General features: G+C 37.6%; 1 protein-coding gene across 3 annotated transcripts in view; it reads right to left on the bottom strand.

Moving 5' to 3' along the window:
* DppIII (dipeptidyl peptidase 3) overlaps positions 1–17,787 on the bottom strand; it is a 200,010-nt gene that overhangs the window by 155,257 nt on the left and 26,966 nt on the right. For all 3 annotated transcript variants that reach the window (XM_068228838.1, XM_067152443.2, XM_068228837.1), the window contains exon 6: positions 3,847–3,990. In XM_068228838.1, the coding sequence (XP_068084939.1) occupies positions 3,847–3,990 (144 nt within the window). The remainder of the gene's footprint in view (positions 1–3,846; positions 3,991–17,787) is intronic.

Genomic DNA, 17,787 nt, shown 5'->3' with positions numbered 1-17,787 from the left:
TGAGCCAAAGTCACGTCGTTTATTTACGATTAAAGACCAGTGCGCCTTATAGCATTAAAAAGTTGATAGGGATGGAAATTTTTCAGTTGTTGGTCAAGGAATTCAACATATACTGGCTTCTTAAATTTGCTGCTGTATATTTGAAGAACAACTGAGATGAAGTTAAGTCTTTTTTAAGATATTCATAGACGTAAAAACAAATGGATGCTGGAAAGGCTCTTCAGTTTTTTGGAACTTGAAGGAAGGTAATTGTTGCGCGTGGAGGCTTAAGAATCCAGAGATGCGCTACATTATGTTAAAAAATAGAGATCCATAAAAAGGTCCCGTGCGCCGTATAAAAGTAACAAGTTGTAAAAGTAATACTTAAGTTGTTGGTCATGGAAATCGAAAAAGGTTGGTTTTCAAGCGATGCTGCTGTTCATTCAGAGAACAATTGAAATTACAGTACCTTAACATTGTCTTCTCAAGATGTTTATAAACTTGAAATAAATGTCGATGCGAAGTAAGATGCTAGAAGAAAGCTCTTCTGTTTCTAGAATCTTGAAGGACGATGGATGTTACGCGAGGAGGATTAACATATATGGAGTTAAATAAAGGTGGATAGAAATGAAACTATTTACCTATTTGTGCAACATCATCAGAGCTGCGGTAGGCCTACACTACGGAGGCGGACATATTTTAACTACAAAACACAGATGTACCGCAAGACTTTGACATGTGTTTTCATTGCGAGGGTCGTACGAATGAAACTATTCACAAATTTGTGAGATGTCATCACAGCTGCAATAAGACTTGTACCCACTTCAAAGCGGATTCGCTGTTCTTCTCTGACAAATTACGTTGGGGGGGGTCTTGTATGCAAGATTTTTTTTTCCATTTTCTTCGTCTCGAAAAGCCAGGGGGGGCTAATACGCGAGGGGGTCTAATGCACGAGTAAACGCGGTATTTTGCTTTAAGTTGTATTATCGGCTTATAATAGGAAAGATATGTAATCGAATGCTACAAACAGATCTGAAGAGCTAAGGTCAGTGATTTAGTTGGAGCAAAATATTTACAGGAACTCACTTTATTAATTCAGCAATTTCCAAATGGACTTTTATTGGTTGTCAAAATCAGCGGCCTCATGTTTCCGACAAGTTGTTTCATCAGTAGAACGCCTCCCCTTTCGTAACCATGACTTGACATATAGTTGTGGGTTAAATATATGCACAGGAGGTCCAACGCTGCTTATGAAAATAAGTCCACTTGATCTTGCAACCAGCAGCCTGTTTCTCTTTTCGGTGTGGATCTCAGTCATGGTACTGAAAGCTCTTTCAGCTTCTGCTGAAGAGATGGGAATGTTCTGTACAGTCTTGATTAAAGGCATCAGCTCCACTAGAATTTCCTTGGTCTCGACATACTTTCTAAAAGCATTAATGTACCTCCTCTTGTCTGACATGTGGAAAAAGTCACAAAGGTTGCCAACACTCTCATCACCATAACAGATATCCAAAATAGAAGTGGAGGGCCAATTATTTTTGTATAGTACTTTTGAATCACTGATAACTTTTGTCATTCTCTCATGTCTCTGCTGACTAGAGCTGGAACCAAGATGAGATGATGTGGACACATTTTCCATAAGCCTGTTATTTAAATTGTTCACAAGACTTCTGAAAAACTGCTTTCTGTCAATTTTTATAACCTTTTTAGAATCATGTAATGCTATGTTTCTAAACATTTTGTTTTCTGCTGCTTTAAGAACTGTTCTGTAGTATTCTCCAGAAGCTGAGTTACACATAGATTCAAACACTTTTATAGTGCAGTTGATTGCATTTTGAGCCTCTGTCAGACTTATCTCTCCTTTCTGCAACTCGAATGACAAATGTTAACATATTTTCTAGACCTTGGAATTTTGCCCTTTCTTTGGAGTCTCTATGGTGGTCATTTTTGGCCTCACTAAAATATTCTACCAGTGCACTATAGTTTTCCCAGACAGCTTTTACAGTTCTCTGGCTTGATGCTACCCATTTAATTGTAAATATTTTCCCAATCTTCTTAACTCTTTGTTCCAGTGAAGCAGCACAAATGTTGCCCTTTGATGTTTGGGAGACATGCTGTATAAAGAATACAATTTGTCAAAGAAAGAACGGAAATGGTTACCACCTGTAACTTCATTTCTTGTATCAGCAACAGCCAATTCCAAGCGATGATTTAAACAGTACGAGATTACTATATCTGGAAATAACTTCAAAAACTGTGCTCCAATTCCTTTTTTTCTACCTAACATTACAGAGGCCCCATCACATGCTAGACCAACTAAATGTTCTGCCAGAAAGTTTTCATTCATCTCATATGAATAAAGATTCTTCAATATCTCTCATGTAATAACATCTGCTGTAGTTGATTCCAGTTCTATCAAGTCCCAGAAAAAGGAAACAACTTCAGAATTATCTGATAGAGCACATCTCAAACACAATACTAAAACAGATTTTACACTAATCGTTGTTGATTCTTCAATCATAACACTGATTCTCCTCTGATTTTCTGTTATAGATTTTGCTATTTTATTTCTCATTTCCTGTGAAATGTGTTCAATAATATTAGCACAACAAAAATTTGTATGAAGAACTCATCCCATATCTAAACCATTTAATTGCTGAAGTTAAACTTAAGCCTGTAGGTCTACAAAGGGTCTATTTCTTTTTGCAATTGAGTATGCTGTTCGAAATACTTGAATCGTGGTTTCTAGGTGTTTGACATTCATAGTGTCCAAGCAACTTTCAAATATCTTTTTATTAGATTCTGACTGTTGTAACATAGCTTTTTTGTGAGATTCTGAATTTTTGTGCTCAAATATTTCTTCTGAAGGCTTGTTTTTTGTTGATTAATATTATTTCTGTTGGGATGAACCTTGCATTCTACCCATACTTTCATTAGCTTAAGTCCTGCCCCTTTAGAAACTCCTAATCCTAATTTACTTTCCTCTTTACATAGATTGCAGCATAAATTGTTATTTTCTACAAATAATCACTTGTTCACTGACAAAAAATAACAGTACTGAGATTCGTTCCAACAGTCTGGAAAATCTTGTTTTCGGTAGCTGGGTCCTTGAATTTCACAGTCGATGGTAGAAGGTATAGAACCATAACCTAGATTCTCCCTTGAATCTGCATCACACGTTTCAGCAACTAATGTTCTCGGAAATCCATTCAGTTTCATTTTTACTTGAGCCATCACACATCTTTTTAGTGTTCTTTGATTCTTCATGTTCATCCCCAGCACGTTCTTTTGAACCCAGCCGCTTAAGTAAACTCATGGTCACACTCACAACTCACTTTCACAGCCGCTGGAAAACTTGGAAGGTACTACGGGGCTACTGATGTTCATTAACTGCAGAGAGATTCCATAATATCTGCTTCACAGCAACAAATTGAACAATACATAAAATAAAACTTCTATTCGACACAAACATAATGAATGGAAGAAAGTTGTTGTGCTCACTTCCCGCTCTCCGAATCAAGTAGCAGTGTAGCCAACCTTAGAGAATCAGAAAACCGCCCGGGAGTGTAAAACCAACCGTATCTTATGAACATAAAACCGTAAGGTTCGATATAAGTCTGCTAGAGTACACCCATGACGTTTCAGCGCTATGTATAGATTACAAGATTTTCTTACTGAATGTAAACATTTTATGTTATTCTAAAGCGGGAAAATATTTTCCGGAGCGGCGTTCAGCCCGTTCCGGTCCAACTAAACCACTGGCTAAGGTGCATACTAAAACAAACAATAATTCAACAATTCCTGCTTGGAATGGTACAAGAAAAAAGAAGCAATTTTGCAAATCTTCTAATACCTTCTTTAGCTTACCTTGGCTTTTTTTAAACTATCCACAACAAGCTTTAAAAGCCCAGAGTAATCTCCTCGAGTAACTATAAACTTGCAGCCTTCAAATTCTTCTACAGGTAGAGTAATGTTAGGATCATCTTCAGTTTCAGATGAAGCAAGACGAATCTGGAATGTATAGGAAGCAAGAAATATACGATGGTCAAGAGTTAAATGACAAAAATTACAATATATTATACTGTGGTAATAATAAAATTCTATAAAAACTATAGAGTTGTAGCCATAAATATTAACCTACAATCCCTTAAACATAAAGACAAGTATCTGTATATAAAGTAAAACCTGCATTAACCGATATCAAGGGGAGTTACACAATTTTGAATAACTAAAATTTCATAACGTAAGTAAATGGTGCTTTTTGGTCTCAAAAGGTAGAAAATAACTCATACAGTAGTTCAGATTAAAATTAATGTTTTGGTTGTCTGTATTGTAATTATAATACTATACTCTTCACGGCTTTACTTCTAAATTGACATTTTGGCAGATTTTGGCTCTGTCTAGTGGTTATACCCTGAAACACAGACATCCAACCAATCCCAAGCGGCCATTCTTATCAATTTATATCGGCAGAGCGTGATCTTGAAACCTAGTTGCCAACTCTAATATTTACATTCACAACGTGGTTAACCTATCTCGCTCAACGTGTATGGTATTCGGTACACTTTGCGATCTTTTGCATTTTTCTTCAGTAATTAGTGTGTTTTCCTTTTCATATTAGTCTTTATCTCTCTAGTATAGTACAGTATAGCGTAGTTTACAGTTCAGCATAGCATAAGTTAGTACAATACAGGTTTAATTGTTCAGAGTACAAAAATAGCTGTAGTTTTATTTATGTTCGTGTATTAGTTAGTGTACTTGGCTCGCAGTGTTTACCATGTCTCAGTGTAGTTCGGGAAAAACAAGTGGCAAGAAATCGAGAGGTGTGGGACAAGGCACACCCTTGAGAAGCCAGGCCTATGAAAGTGTGTCCAACGTGTCCTCTAAGTTTGAAACGCTGGGTAAGAAAAGGAATTGGGCCAAACCAGTCATAAACTTGGACAGTTTCCAGAAAGATGCCATTTGTCGGCATATTTATGACTACTACCGCAGAAAATACCACCCTACTCTTGCGAAACTGCGCGAGTCTCTGAGGGAAAGCGAACTATTTAAGGGGAGCAAGACTTCACTGAATGTTGTGTAAAAGAACTGGGATTCGGTTACAAGAAATTAAATGGCCGGTGAGTATTGATGTAGAGAAGTGATACTGTGATGTAGCGCTGCCGGTTTTTAAGGGAAGTTAAGAAGGAAAATTTTGATTCGATTGTGTGGTTAGATAAAACATGGATCAATGCAAACCATACCATAGGGAAGAGCTGGACAGATGATTCTGTAGAAGGTACAATGGCAGTGCCCATTGAAAAGGGGGGGAGAAGAATTGTGCTACGTGCCGGTACCGCAAATGGATTTGTACCTAAGTGTTTATATGTACCGAGGTCTAAAAAGACTGGCGATTACCACAAGGTGATGTACAGTGTTAATTTTCAGAACTGGTTTGAATACACGTTAATGAATAATTTGTCTGAAAATTGAACGATAATAATGGACAACGCCCCCTACCATTCCGTAATTCAGGACAAAGCTCCGACAATGGCAGCAAGTCGATCTTGCCGAGTGGTTAAGGAGGCACAAAATTCCTGTGCGGGACGATATGAAGAAAGGTGAATTGTTGCGGCTTGTGAAAGAAAACAAGCCACAATTTCCAGTGTATGTTGTGGACAAAATTGCAAGACGTCATGGTCATAAAGTTATTCGACTTCCACCTTATCATTACCATTTCAATGCAACAGAGAAAATTTGGGCTCAGATTAAGGATTATGTTGCAACCAAAAATATGCAGTTTACTGTACCCAAGGTGGAAAACCTGTTAGCCGAAGCTGTGGTGAATGTCAGTGCCGATGACTGGAGGAAAGTTGTGTGCAGTACAAACAGATTAATACATAAGGCGTGGGAAAATGAAGATGTAGAGGAGAATTCCGTTGAAAGTTTCATAATATGTTTGGGAGCTAGTGATAGTGACAGTGATTCATTGTTAGAGGGTTCCAGTGATTCTGAGATCAGTGGAGTGTTCCCTTTGTAGGCCATAACCTCATTCCTGTGCCAGCCATTAGCAGTAGGTGATGTTTTATTTCCACATTCTCTTTTATTGTTAATAATATATTCTCTCATTAGTGCAGATGTTGTAAGTAAGTGTAGTTTTTGTGAATTTGTTTTCAATCCATATTCATTAGTTTTTCTGAGCATGGTATTACATTTTACAAGGGCTGTTTACCACGGTCATATTGCATAAGCTGTTCTCGTGGGAGTAGCACGCTGGCAACAAAGGAAAGGTGATGCTCATTTGTCTTTGTGAAACTTCAATTTAGAAGTAAGGCCATGTGGAGTATAATTTACAGAATCAGTATGTCAAATGAATGTGCTAGAATAAAATCAAAATGTACAAAAATTATTATTCTCAAGTACAGTACTATTGTACAGTGGATTGTAAAGTCTGAGATTCCTTCTGAACTTTATTTGCACAGCATTTTCTTGAGACAATATTTTGCCATTATTTTATAAGGAGGACGTCTGATAGCCTAGCTTCATTGTTTTCTTCAATAAAGAATAAATTTATATGAAAAATAAAAATAAAAACTTTTGTAGAAAAGCCCAATTATTAGATAAATTAACTCATTCTCTAATTACAGTTGAAGGGTTATCATTATTTGCTTCCACTTCTTAGACATTATGTAAAGGTGAAAAACAATAAACAACATACCTGCAAATTCAGTGTACTCAATGACAATGCAAAACATTAACAGATTCACTCCAACAATATTATAACAAACTTTTATTACGAGTCTACCAAACATCCAGGTACTTGTGTATGCAACATTCGGACCGCACATTTTAATTTTTTGATACGGCTGCTTCACAGAGGGAGGGAGACCAACGGCAGCCACTGCTAATCCTCAACTACAATGTGGGCCGGCGGATCGCGAAATCAGTGAATCTCTATATTTACAGCGTTCAGTGTGAATTTTAGTGACCTCAAGAGTGGACGTTAAGTGCAGTCCGGAAGTTGCTGCAAAACCAGAATTATTCTACAAACCACAGTGCAAGCAACAATGTAGGTAGATATTTTTTACTTACTAATTCCTTTTTCCTCGGTATTTTGGTTCTGATCAGTTTACTGTTTGGATGAAAAGTACTGTATATTGGTGGTGGGGCAAGGATGGGGGTAAGAAGAGGAGAATTCGAGGTAAACATTTTAAAAAATTAAATTCATGTTTGAAATGAATAACACTGTTCCATCTTTACAGAGAACGATTATCAAATCCTGCAACAATTGATGAATTTTATTGTTTCCATATCCGTGTTTACGCTATCCAATTCTCAAATGAAAGGGTCCACCTGTTTAACACTTTATCTCATATATTGCATTATATATCAGTAGGAATACACGAGTCCCACACCCAGGATACACATATTGCCTATCAGGAGAATACAGTGAGAAAACTCAACCCACTGGAACTTTCGGCAGATTACAACACGTTCCAAAAAAACGCAATTGTCATTGGAAGGAATTTCCCCTTCAACATTTTACTCATTTTAAAGATTTTAAACACCATAGTCAATTCCTAAACTTGATTTGCTATAAATCCTCTTAACGGTATCTGACTGGATGATATTTTATAAGATTTAAATTCTAAGTGTGTATTCATATAGACCAGAGATGCTCACGCTGGGCATTCCGTCCCACAGGCATACAGCACTATAAGATGGCGGGTAGGTAGGAGATGAGCATATGCTAATCAAGCACAGTGACGTGGTTACATCACAGGCCAGGAAGGTTGGGAGAAGTTCTCCCAGTCTCTCTCAATCACTGCAGCGATACCCGAGTTTGAAACAAAGGCAGAAAATAATTATAGAAATAGGGCAGAAATCCACATCCTTTTCAATTTATGTTGTAAGAAATAAGTTATTTATGTTCATTGCAGTTTATGTATTTTGACGGTATACAATAAAGAGTCAGGCCTATAACCTCAAATATATTTTTAATGTACATAATGAATTACAATTTTCACCATTAAATTTTAAGAGGTGTTTCAGAAACACTTTAATATAATGCGGAGTTAAGGTGATTAAGCTGCGGCTTGTGGTTGCTTGGGTTTAAATTATCTGATAAACTCACCAACAATCCAATCATGCTTACCAGGAATAACATCAGTTAGGTTACTTATTTGAAGCCATACTGTACATCTATTTGGTAGATGCATTTACAGTGTTGTTGTACTTTAATCCTGAATAGTGTCTGGCTCCATGGCTAAATCATTAGCAAGCTGGAATTTGGTCCTGAGGGTTTCCGGTTTGATTCCCGGCCAGATTGGGGATTTTAACCTTAATCGGTTCATTCCAACGGCTCAGAGACTGGGTGTGTGTGCCGTCTTCATCATTAGAATTCATAGGTAGGGCCCCATCCTCATAGATGCCTATACGGCGTCAAATTGAAAGACCTGCAATAGGCCTCCCCAGAGGCCACACGCCATTATCATCTTGGATAGTAAACATCGATGTCGCCATTCGTGATGAAAATCCCTAGCCATTCAGAGGCTAGCTATTAACATCAGACGCTTGATAAGTTTTAAATACTATTTTAAGAAATTCAGTGAACTCGGAAAGTCACACAACACTACAACACTGTGGAAAATCAAGCAGTAAACAACTGGAATTAAGCAAATATATTACTTCCTGCTGAATGAATAACAGGAATTTTACTTTTTTTAAATAGAAATCTGAAAAATGCGCTGATAAGTTTATGGACCCCAATGAAAATGTTTTTATATTTGTTGTTTGGTGTTTTACACACCTTTTAATACACTCTTGTTACCAGGATTTAATAAGCCCCAGCAGAAAAGATTTTCGTATTTGTTCCCTCGTCTTTTCCATGACTTAATACCCTCATCTTTAGAAACAGTAGATAGTCTATATCTTTCACTGTACCCGTACATACACGACGTAAAGTAACAGGCATGTCGGGGAAAAAACATATCAAGTGTTTACATAACCCTGTTGGACAATTCTTGTACCCTGCAGAAACATCAAAACGAGTGTTTACTGAATAAACTAACCTCTAAAATGAGTCATCCACCCTGTGCCATATTTTGAGGTGTATCACATTCTTACTTAATTTCAGTACATAACATTAAATTAAGTGATCGTTTATTTCACCTTCTATTTCTAAAGAGTTAAATACTACTATCGGCCATGTTATTTATGCATCTAATACAGAAACATATTCTCTTTCATTTTCAAATTGTGTTTACAGAACACCAGTCAATGAATATTACTAATCGACTCCGGCATCCCCTTCGAGTTTGAATGTCGACGAGAGAATTCGCTAATGCACACAGCGCGAAAACTATATCAAAGATCTTATAATCACAGCAATAGAACCAGCTTTTGGGTGGTTAGGCCGTGTGCATAATGCAGAGTTTCGTCCAGACGTGCCATTTGGACTCATCAGCTGGATGATGAGTCCAAATGGCACGTCTGGACGAAACTCTGCATTATGCACACGGCCTAACCACCCAAAAGCTGGTTCTATTGCTGTGATTATAAGATCTGCGGCCGTGAAAGCCTTTTTTGATATATCAAAGATGATCGTTCGCATTCAATATAATAGCTAGAGTGCATAAATATCTATAACCCAAAAAATAAATTACGTTTAATCGCTCGTAATAATGGATTTATCAGTGATAGACCGAAGAATAATACAGTTTCATGTAGGAATTTTCAAGGGACAGAAAAAAGCCATCGTTACAACGAAGTTCTCACTATATGCCATGCTCACTGCTATAGTGGGCTTCTACTGTACTGTCATTCCCATCAAAGGAATTGTAAAGCGTAGCTTGTACGCTTAAACCCTGTACCTTTGTAAATTGTAACACAGAAATTATAACATGTATATTTTATTTGGATATATACATGTAAGAAAATAAAACTGACTGTTATATTAAGCACAGTATAAATCAAACCAGAATATCTTGAAAAAGTAGGTTTTCTTGCGATTAAAGCGTGTTTTTTTTTTAGTGCTGTACCATAATCAGCATTTCGCTAAGTGGCGGAGGAGAGCTTCGTAATCATAATCGAATGTCACTGCTCCCTTCCCTGCAAAGTGTGTCCACTCTCTCGTTTCACTGCGACGTATGTTTGCTACGTAGGCTATCCACATTTACATCAGGCCAGCCTGGGCACACCGGGTGCCCAGCTGAGTACCTCTGATATAGACTGTAAGCTTGGGGCTCAAGATACAATTTAAAGGCTTTATCATCCACATCATTTTAAGATTATCCTTACAATATTGAATTCCAGTATGTGTATGCATAGACTGCAAGTTGATGTTCAAGGTAAAATTTAACCTACAGACATTACCCCTTAAAAAACCAAATACGTAAAGGTGCTAAGTATTGTTCTTGTAATCTTATGCCTATCTTTCAAGGAAAACATGTATTCCTCCTAATATATAACACAATATATGAGTTAAAGTGTTGAACAGGTGGACCCTTCCATTTGAGAATTATCAAATCCTGGTCAGATTCTGCAGACTCTCCAAGAGTTATCAGATGTGAAAAGACGGATGAGGAAATACTGGACAATCCTTGTGACTAGAGTCCGGATTTTTATGTAATTATATATTTTTTGCTGAAAACTTAAAATGTTTACGAATTAGGCTAGTAGGATCATTATATCTAATTTTAATGCTACATATTTTTACATATTTTGTACAAAAGACCCTACTACATATTATTACATTAAACTAGTTTCTATGTCAAATGCTTAATTAAACCCATTGGATTATGCAAAAATATTATTTCAGTTTTTTATATTTTAAATTGAAAGTTTTGTAACTGTTGTTTCCAATCCCTTCTTGTTTCCATTTGTTCTTGACCTTGAGGTACATGGGGGTAAATGACTGCAGGACCATACTATATAGTCTAATGACTGGCTGTAGAGATGGGAGCGAAGGCTGGTGCATTCTTTGTGCCTGAGACATATTTCTCCTAATTATCAGAGTTTTGTATTGTGTTCCTGTATTCCTTACCCTTTTTTAGTCACTAACAACTTCCAGTCAGTTTGTCTGGTCATGAAAGATATTTATCAAATTTAACCATATGTAAGAAAAATGTTTTTTAATGTTGTCACTTGTGGACTTTTATCAGTCTGACAATAAAGAATGCATGCATTTTAGATGACCTAAACCTTCTTGAAAGTTGAAATAATGACTGATAATTCCCAAATCAGCAAAAAATGCAAAAGAATGCACAATAAAAACATGTTATTGTATTTTATATTGCAGAATGAATTTCTATACTACTAAGCAAAGTCCTAATGCAAAGGGATAAAACACGACATTATAAGGTATTTCCCCATGTTCTCAGAAGTCGGGTTCCGTTGGAGAGGCAAGTGAAGACATCGAAGGTAATAATATGAGGTTCTATGTAGGAAAGGAAAATATTAGTTTATGGTGTAGTGAAGCTGTTACTAATATGAATGCAAAAACAAAATAAAAAAAATATAGTGAAGATCTTTTTGTACCCAAAGGGACACACTCTACAAGCTCATTACTGACATCTGCCTTGATTGATGACATTGTAAAGTACACCAATATTTATACATCTAAAAAACTATCCAAAATACAACTACATCAGGAATCGGGACAGAGATTACAGAGTGACATCAAACTCATGGCATTTTTTGGTACTATTTTTAGTGAGGGGACGTGTAGTGAAAAATTATCATTTAAAATTTGACACATCACCTGTTTACTGTTGGACCAAAATTACCATGTGCATTTTTTAAAGCATAATATTTGTTCTATATTCAGAAGAATATGTTCCAAAAAAAAAGAACAATGACAAAGAGGATGCCTTTTTTTTTAATTTTTATTTTTGCTATTTGCTTTACGTTGCACCGACACAGACAGGTCTTATGGCGCCGATGGGACAGGAAAGGCCTAGGAATGGGAAGGAAGCAGTCGTGGCCTTAATTAAGGTACAGCCCCAGCGTTTACCTGGTGTGAAAATGGGAAACCATGGAAAACCATCTTCAGGGCTGCCGACAGTGGGATTCAAACCCACTATCTCCCAGATGCGAGCTCACAGCTGCGCGCCCCTAACCGCACGACCAACTCATCCGGTACAAAGAGGATAAGTCACTGGGACACATAGCCTTGAGTCGCTACCTAGCCAGTGTCCAACCTCAGGGCGCTCACACCTATGAGACCCAGAAGCACTCGCACTGTACAAATTGAACCGCACATGAAAAGTTGAAATTTTTCAGTAATAAACATTTTATTATGGTGTAAATTAGGTAAGGTATTAAAAATCCTTCAATGAATTACAGTAGAACCTCGATCATACGTTCCTGGAAACTACATTTCCCTGTATTATTCGTTCAAATTATGTGGTCCCGCAAGCATCCTAATTAAATCACATTGTAAAAATCCCGCATTATCCGTTCTTCGAAGAAACGATTTCCTGGATCAACCGTCCAGAAATTTCAGTCCCATCAATGATAAATCCTTGATCACACGTTTTTCAAGAATCTATATCCCATGAAAGGGCGGCTATGGCATACTTACGGATCTTAGTGTTAACGTCCCATCATTGTGGTAATTTGAGGAAGTACTGTACCCGATCGGCAGTGAACTTGCATAAGGGACCATCTTAGCATCACATTCGGGTGGTATTGTTTAGAGAATCCTCGTAAATCAAAAGCAAAGAGTGTCCACAACAATTGGAAGGAGACGGAGCGCATTTCAACAGCTCTGTTTGAAGATGGAACAAGTTTCGTCAAATGTTCATACTTGCAAAACATCTACATTATGTCCAGGATTAGATGTTTATTTTTTTACTTTTTACTTTTTTCGAGTGTATCGCCGAACGGGTTTTCGGCACTTCCCTTGGGGCACTGTATGGGCTTAAGTAACACAAATTTAGTATTTTAATGTTATCGTATACGATTATGTTATCGAGACCAGAACAGATGTTACACCTTACATACATAAGTCCATGGGAGGTTTTGGGATTACCTATTACTGTTTTGGTCCTAATATAAGACCGGGAATTTCATGTTTTTGTGTTACAATGTTTTAAAAAGAGCAGTCATTTTATTTGCGCACATTACATTTAAAAACTTTGTATCATTTCGCACTCGTACCTAGCTCAAGGTCGCAAATAACCATAATTTCTGAAGTCTTAATGATATTTTTTCTCTTTCCAATTTGATTGTGATTAGTGACGAGCAGAATTGAATAAAATGCATTTGAGAACTTGAGAATCGATACTTACATTCAAAACCATACTCTCGAGTTCAACATAACCTTTAAGAGTCAATGTAGGCCTAATTATGCGATACAAGATTTCCATCAACTGACTACGAACAGTATACCAATGACGAAATTACAATGGAACATTAAAAAAAGGGGGATTTTACCATCATGTTGGGTGCTGTTGTATCTAATGTGCTTTATTTTATTAAATTAGAGAATTAAAAACTACTTGTGGTCGAATGTTGTTTGGCTTGGCGTTACAGGTATTAGATTTTTCGAAGAGTTTGGCTGATCAAAGTTGCTGAACTCAAAGGAGTTTTCAGAGGAAACTGACGAAGTTTCCCACAGTAAAACTGAATGTAAAGTTTTGAGATTTTTAAGTTGCGTACTGGTAATTAATGTCTGAAGACGGCCCCTTGGTCTAACTTGCCTGCCTCTCACCCAGAGGGCCCGGGTTCGATTCCCGGCCAGGTCAGGCATTTTTACCTGGATATGAGGGCTGAATCCAGGTTCACTTATTCTACGATTACCTTTAATTGAGGAGTTATTTAATGGTGAGATGGCAACCTCGGTCTAGAGAGCCAGGAATAATGGCTGAGAGGATTCATTACACTGACCACGCGTCACATCACAATCTGCAAGCCTTCAGACCGAGCAATGGTCGCTTGGTAGGCGGTAGACCCATTGGGGCTGTAGTTGGTTTGGTTCAGGAATGTCTGTAAGATTATAAGTATACATATTTTATTTTTGTGATGTTTAGCCAAATTGTTGATGGTTCATTCGTTCCCAGATTTTCCGTTTTCCCGTGTTGTACGTTTTTCTCAGAAAATTGAGGTTTCACTGTACTGAACTAGAAATAATAGTGAAAAGAAAAACAGAACTCCAGAATTAATAGTTAACTAGGAAAATATAAACTTGACTCAGCCTCACATTGATCTGTAGAAATATGATGCAAGTGTAATGGATTATTATAACTTGGAAACAATTCTCTAACCCATAAATAAATAATGAAAATATCGATCTCGATTATTATTATCATTATTATTATTTACGTAGTTATGTATGGACTTTATTTGATATAAATCATGGTTGTAACAAAACGTGAGGTTATGTCATGACACATCTGCTGTATGTATATGAGTTTATTTAATGTAAGAATAGGTAATTCATAGTATACAATTTATTATTTCCTGTTAATATGATGTATAAATCCAATGTAATGTTGTGCAACACAGGGTAATAGTCCAAAACAATGTACCTTCAGCACTAGAGAGTTACAAATATTCCATTAATTGTAAATAGGTTTTTGGAGACTCTAGAAATTACAAGAAAACATGTGTCATACTTAACTAGAAGTCTGGCCAGGAAATGTATATAAAGAGGTAGCCTTGGGACTTGTAGTGAGAGTTGCTTTAGCGAGAGTTGTGAGTGCAAGTCATTAATCGAGTATGTGATTTCATGTTGTGATTTTGTTGCGTTGGTAGTACATTGACAAGCTATTGTGGCAGTCTTCTTCTTCTTCTTCTTCTTCTTCTTCTTCTTCTTCTTCTTCTTCTTCTTCTTCTTCTTCTTCTTCTTCTTCTTCTTCTTCTTCTTCTTCTTCTTCTTCTTCTTCTTCTTCTTCTTCTTCTTCTTCTTCTTCTTCTTCTTCTTCTTCTTCTTCTTCTTCTTCTTCTTCTTCTTCTTCTTCTTCTTCTTCTTCTTCTTCTTCTTCTTCTTCTTCTTCTTCTTCTTCTTCTTCTTCTTCTTCTTCTTCTTCTTCTTCTTCTTCTTCTTCTTCTTCTTCTTCTTCTTCTTCTTCTTCTTCTTCTTCTTCTTCTTCTTCTTCTTCTTCTTCTTCTTCTTCTTCTTCTTCTTCTTCTTCTTCTTCTTCTTCTTCTTCTTCTTCTTCTTCTTCTTCTTCTTCTTCGTAGCAGTGTTTTGTTCAAGACGGCAGTTTATTAGTGAGTGTATAAGGTGTACATAAATTATAAATAAAACAGTGTACACAACTGACAGCATCGCGTGTGTGCGTCTTTGTTGTTACAACAAATATAACGATAAATATTTTTGTTAAAGGAGGTTTTATAGCTAGGTATCTTTCAAATACCATTTTATACTCTTACTTCATGTAGCTCACTTCTTCATTCACAACTTTGATCAACAACACACCACCACTGCAAATGATGACAAAGGAGAACAAAAAATATATATATATTGCATTGCATGAACAAGTTTTTCATGACTACAACACAGAATTGCTATAATTAGTTCTTTGGAGTGTGAACTGTTCAACCTGACCTGATGTTTCTAAGAGGACACTTGGATGCTACAAGTATAGGAGATAGTGCTGAACAGTTAGACTGCTTGATATGGTATGTATCACGAAGCTCACTTCAAGTGTGTTCCTTGAGCATGAGGACTGATTTCAAACATTCCTTTTAATTTGTCCACTGATTTCAACATCAAAGAACTTCTGCATTCGGTTGTTTACAAGATAGAGATCTGTACAAGCTGGCTGCAGCTGTCTAGGGTATAAATCTTGAAAACATGAGATAAATGTCTTAGCTACCGTCTCTGCTGTTTGGCACTGTTTCCAACCAGCAGGAGAACCAGTCTGAAATGTATGTGAGCATGCTCAGTAAATTTCTGTTAAGTAGGATGGTAGTCTTATTTATACACAGTCTCAGTAAGAATGTTTCATTGTGATGGTTCAAGGATCGCCGATGGATTGGATATTCCTAGCCACTTGAGCACAAGGAGGACCACAACTCAGAATATACCTAAGATACCCACTCCTCCTCCGTATCAACTGGTATCTTGACTCTACAGGAATTTAATGAATTGTATGAAAATGATAGTTTAAAGAATATTTTCCAACATCTTTCTACAACTTATCCCAGTTACTTCTATTGTCAGTTGAGCCATCCTAGCTCATTCTTTTTTTGGCCCGGGGTTTAAGGCTGGATAGTCATCCTGACACCACATCATTTTTTCAGGTGAAAATTCTAATGAAGAATCCAGCAGGATTCGAACTTTAGTCATCCAACTGGAAAGTCAGTAGCCAAACTGATGATGATGATGATGCTTGTTGTTTAAAGGGGCCTAACAGCTAGGTCATCGGGCCCTAATGGTACAAGATGTAACCAACAGGCTAGTAATTTTAAAATATATCCACTGACTAGAATTTAAAATAAATGATGATGAAAAATGAGGATTAAAATAATCAGTGGATCTAATGCACAATGTCTTATTTTCTAATAAATATAGAAAATATTGATAATATTGGAATAAGGCATTGCCTTGAAGTACTGAGATATGTATCATTCAAGTTAAAAGTTAAAATAACACATGAAAATACACAAACACAAACTAAAATAGAGTCAAAGAGATAAAAGCACGTTAACAAAATTACACTAATACAAGATACACTTCTACACACGATAAAAAAAAGGCCACAATCCCTCATAAAACGGATGATGAGGTCTGCTGACTGCTCCGTTATCTCGTAGGACGAGGGAATTGAGTTCTAGACGACGGCGAAGATCGGCCAGGTCCACGCACTCCATAAGGATGTGTACCACGGTTAGACGACTGCTAAAAGTATACACCAGGGGGCGTTCACACGTCAGTAGGTAGGAGTGCGTTACTATGCCATGACCAATCCGCAGACGACATAATACTACAGCTTTTCTCCAAAAAGCCCAAAGCGAAGTCCTCCATACCTTCGTAGTTCCTTTTATCGCTCTCCAGCTCATTTGGGAGGGGGGTGGCCTGCCATTCCATCTCCCAATGGGACACAACCAGATGTCTCTGCTGAGAGTGAATGTCACTGGCAGGAATCATGCCAAGCAACGAGGGCAAGGCAGCAGCCACCATGGCAGCCTCGTCAGGTAACTCGTTTCCTTCTACACCTATGTGGCTTGGGAGCCACATAAACGAAATTCTGGTGCCGGCATCCGAATACCTGGCCAGCAGGTTCTGGATCCGCTGCACCCGAGGATGCCGAGGGAAACATATAATTACAGATTGTAGCGCGCTCAAGGAGTAGGTACAAAGCAGAAATTGCCGGCGCTCATTGGACAGTGTGTACCGTAAGGCTTCACAGATAGCATTGAGCTCTGCTGTGTACACACTACGGATTTTTGGTAGAGAAAAAAGAAACCTGCTGTTGACAAAAACTAACGCACAACCTGCTCCCGCTTCTGCCCTCGAACCATCTGTGAAAACGACCGAATCGAGATACCGGCCAACAATGGACAGGAAGGGACTCCAATAAACGGAGGGGGTCCATGTTGTCCTTCGGGCCGGTGTGCAAATCAAGAATGACTTCGGGTCGTCGTATTGTCCACGGAGGTACCCTATGTCGTCTGACAAGACAAGGAACTGAAGGTACATTAAATAATCTGTGACTGCTATACAAGCGTATTCCAAACGGCCGCGCTGCTCGAGGGTAAGCAGCGGACAACTGACGGTTTCCATTGTGGAATATACAAGGATAGCTCGGGTGAAGTGGCATCTGTCACAAATTTGCAGCATAGGCTGTGAAGCATTTGATGGTGCCTCAGGTGTAAAGC

The sequence above is a fragment of the Anabrus simplex genome, chromosome 8, assembly GCF_040414725.1.
Source record: "Anabrus simplex isolate iqAnaSimp1 chromosome 8, ASM4041472v1, whole genome shotgun sequence".
Taxonomy (NCBI): Eukaryota; Metazoa; Arthropoda; class Insecta; order Orthoptera; family Tettigoniidae; genus Anabrus; species Anabrus simplex.
The sequence above is the reverse complement of the archived record's forward strand: the minus strand, read 5'-3'. Positions and strand labels throughout refer to the sequence as shown.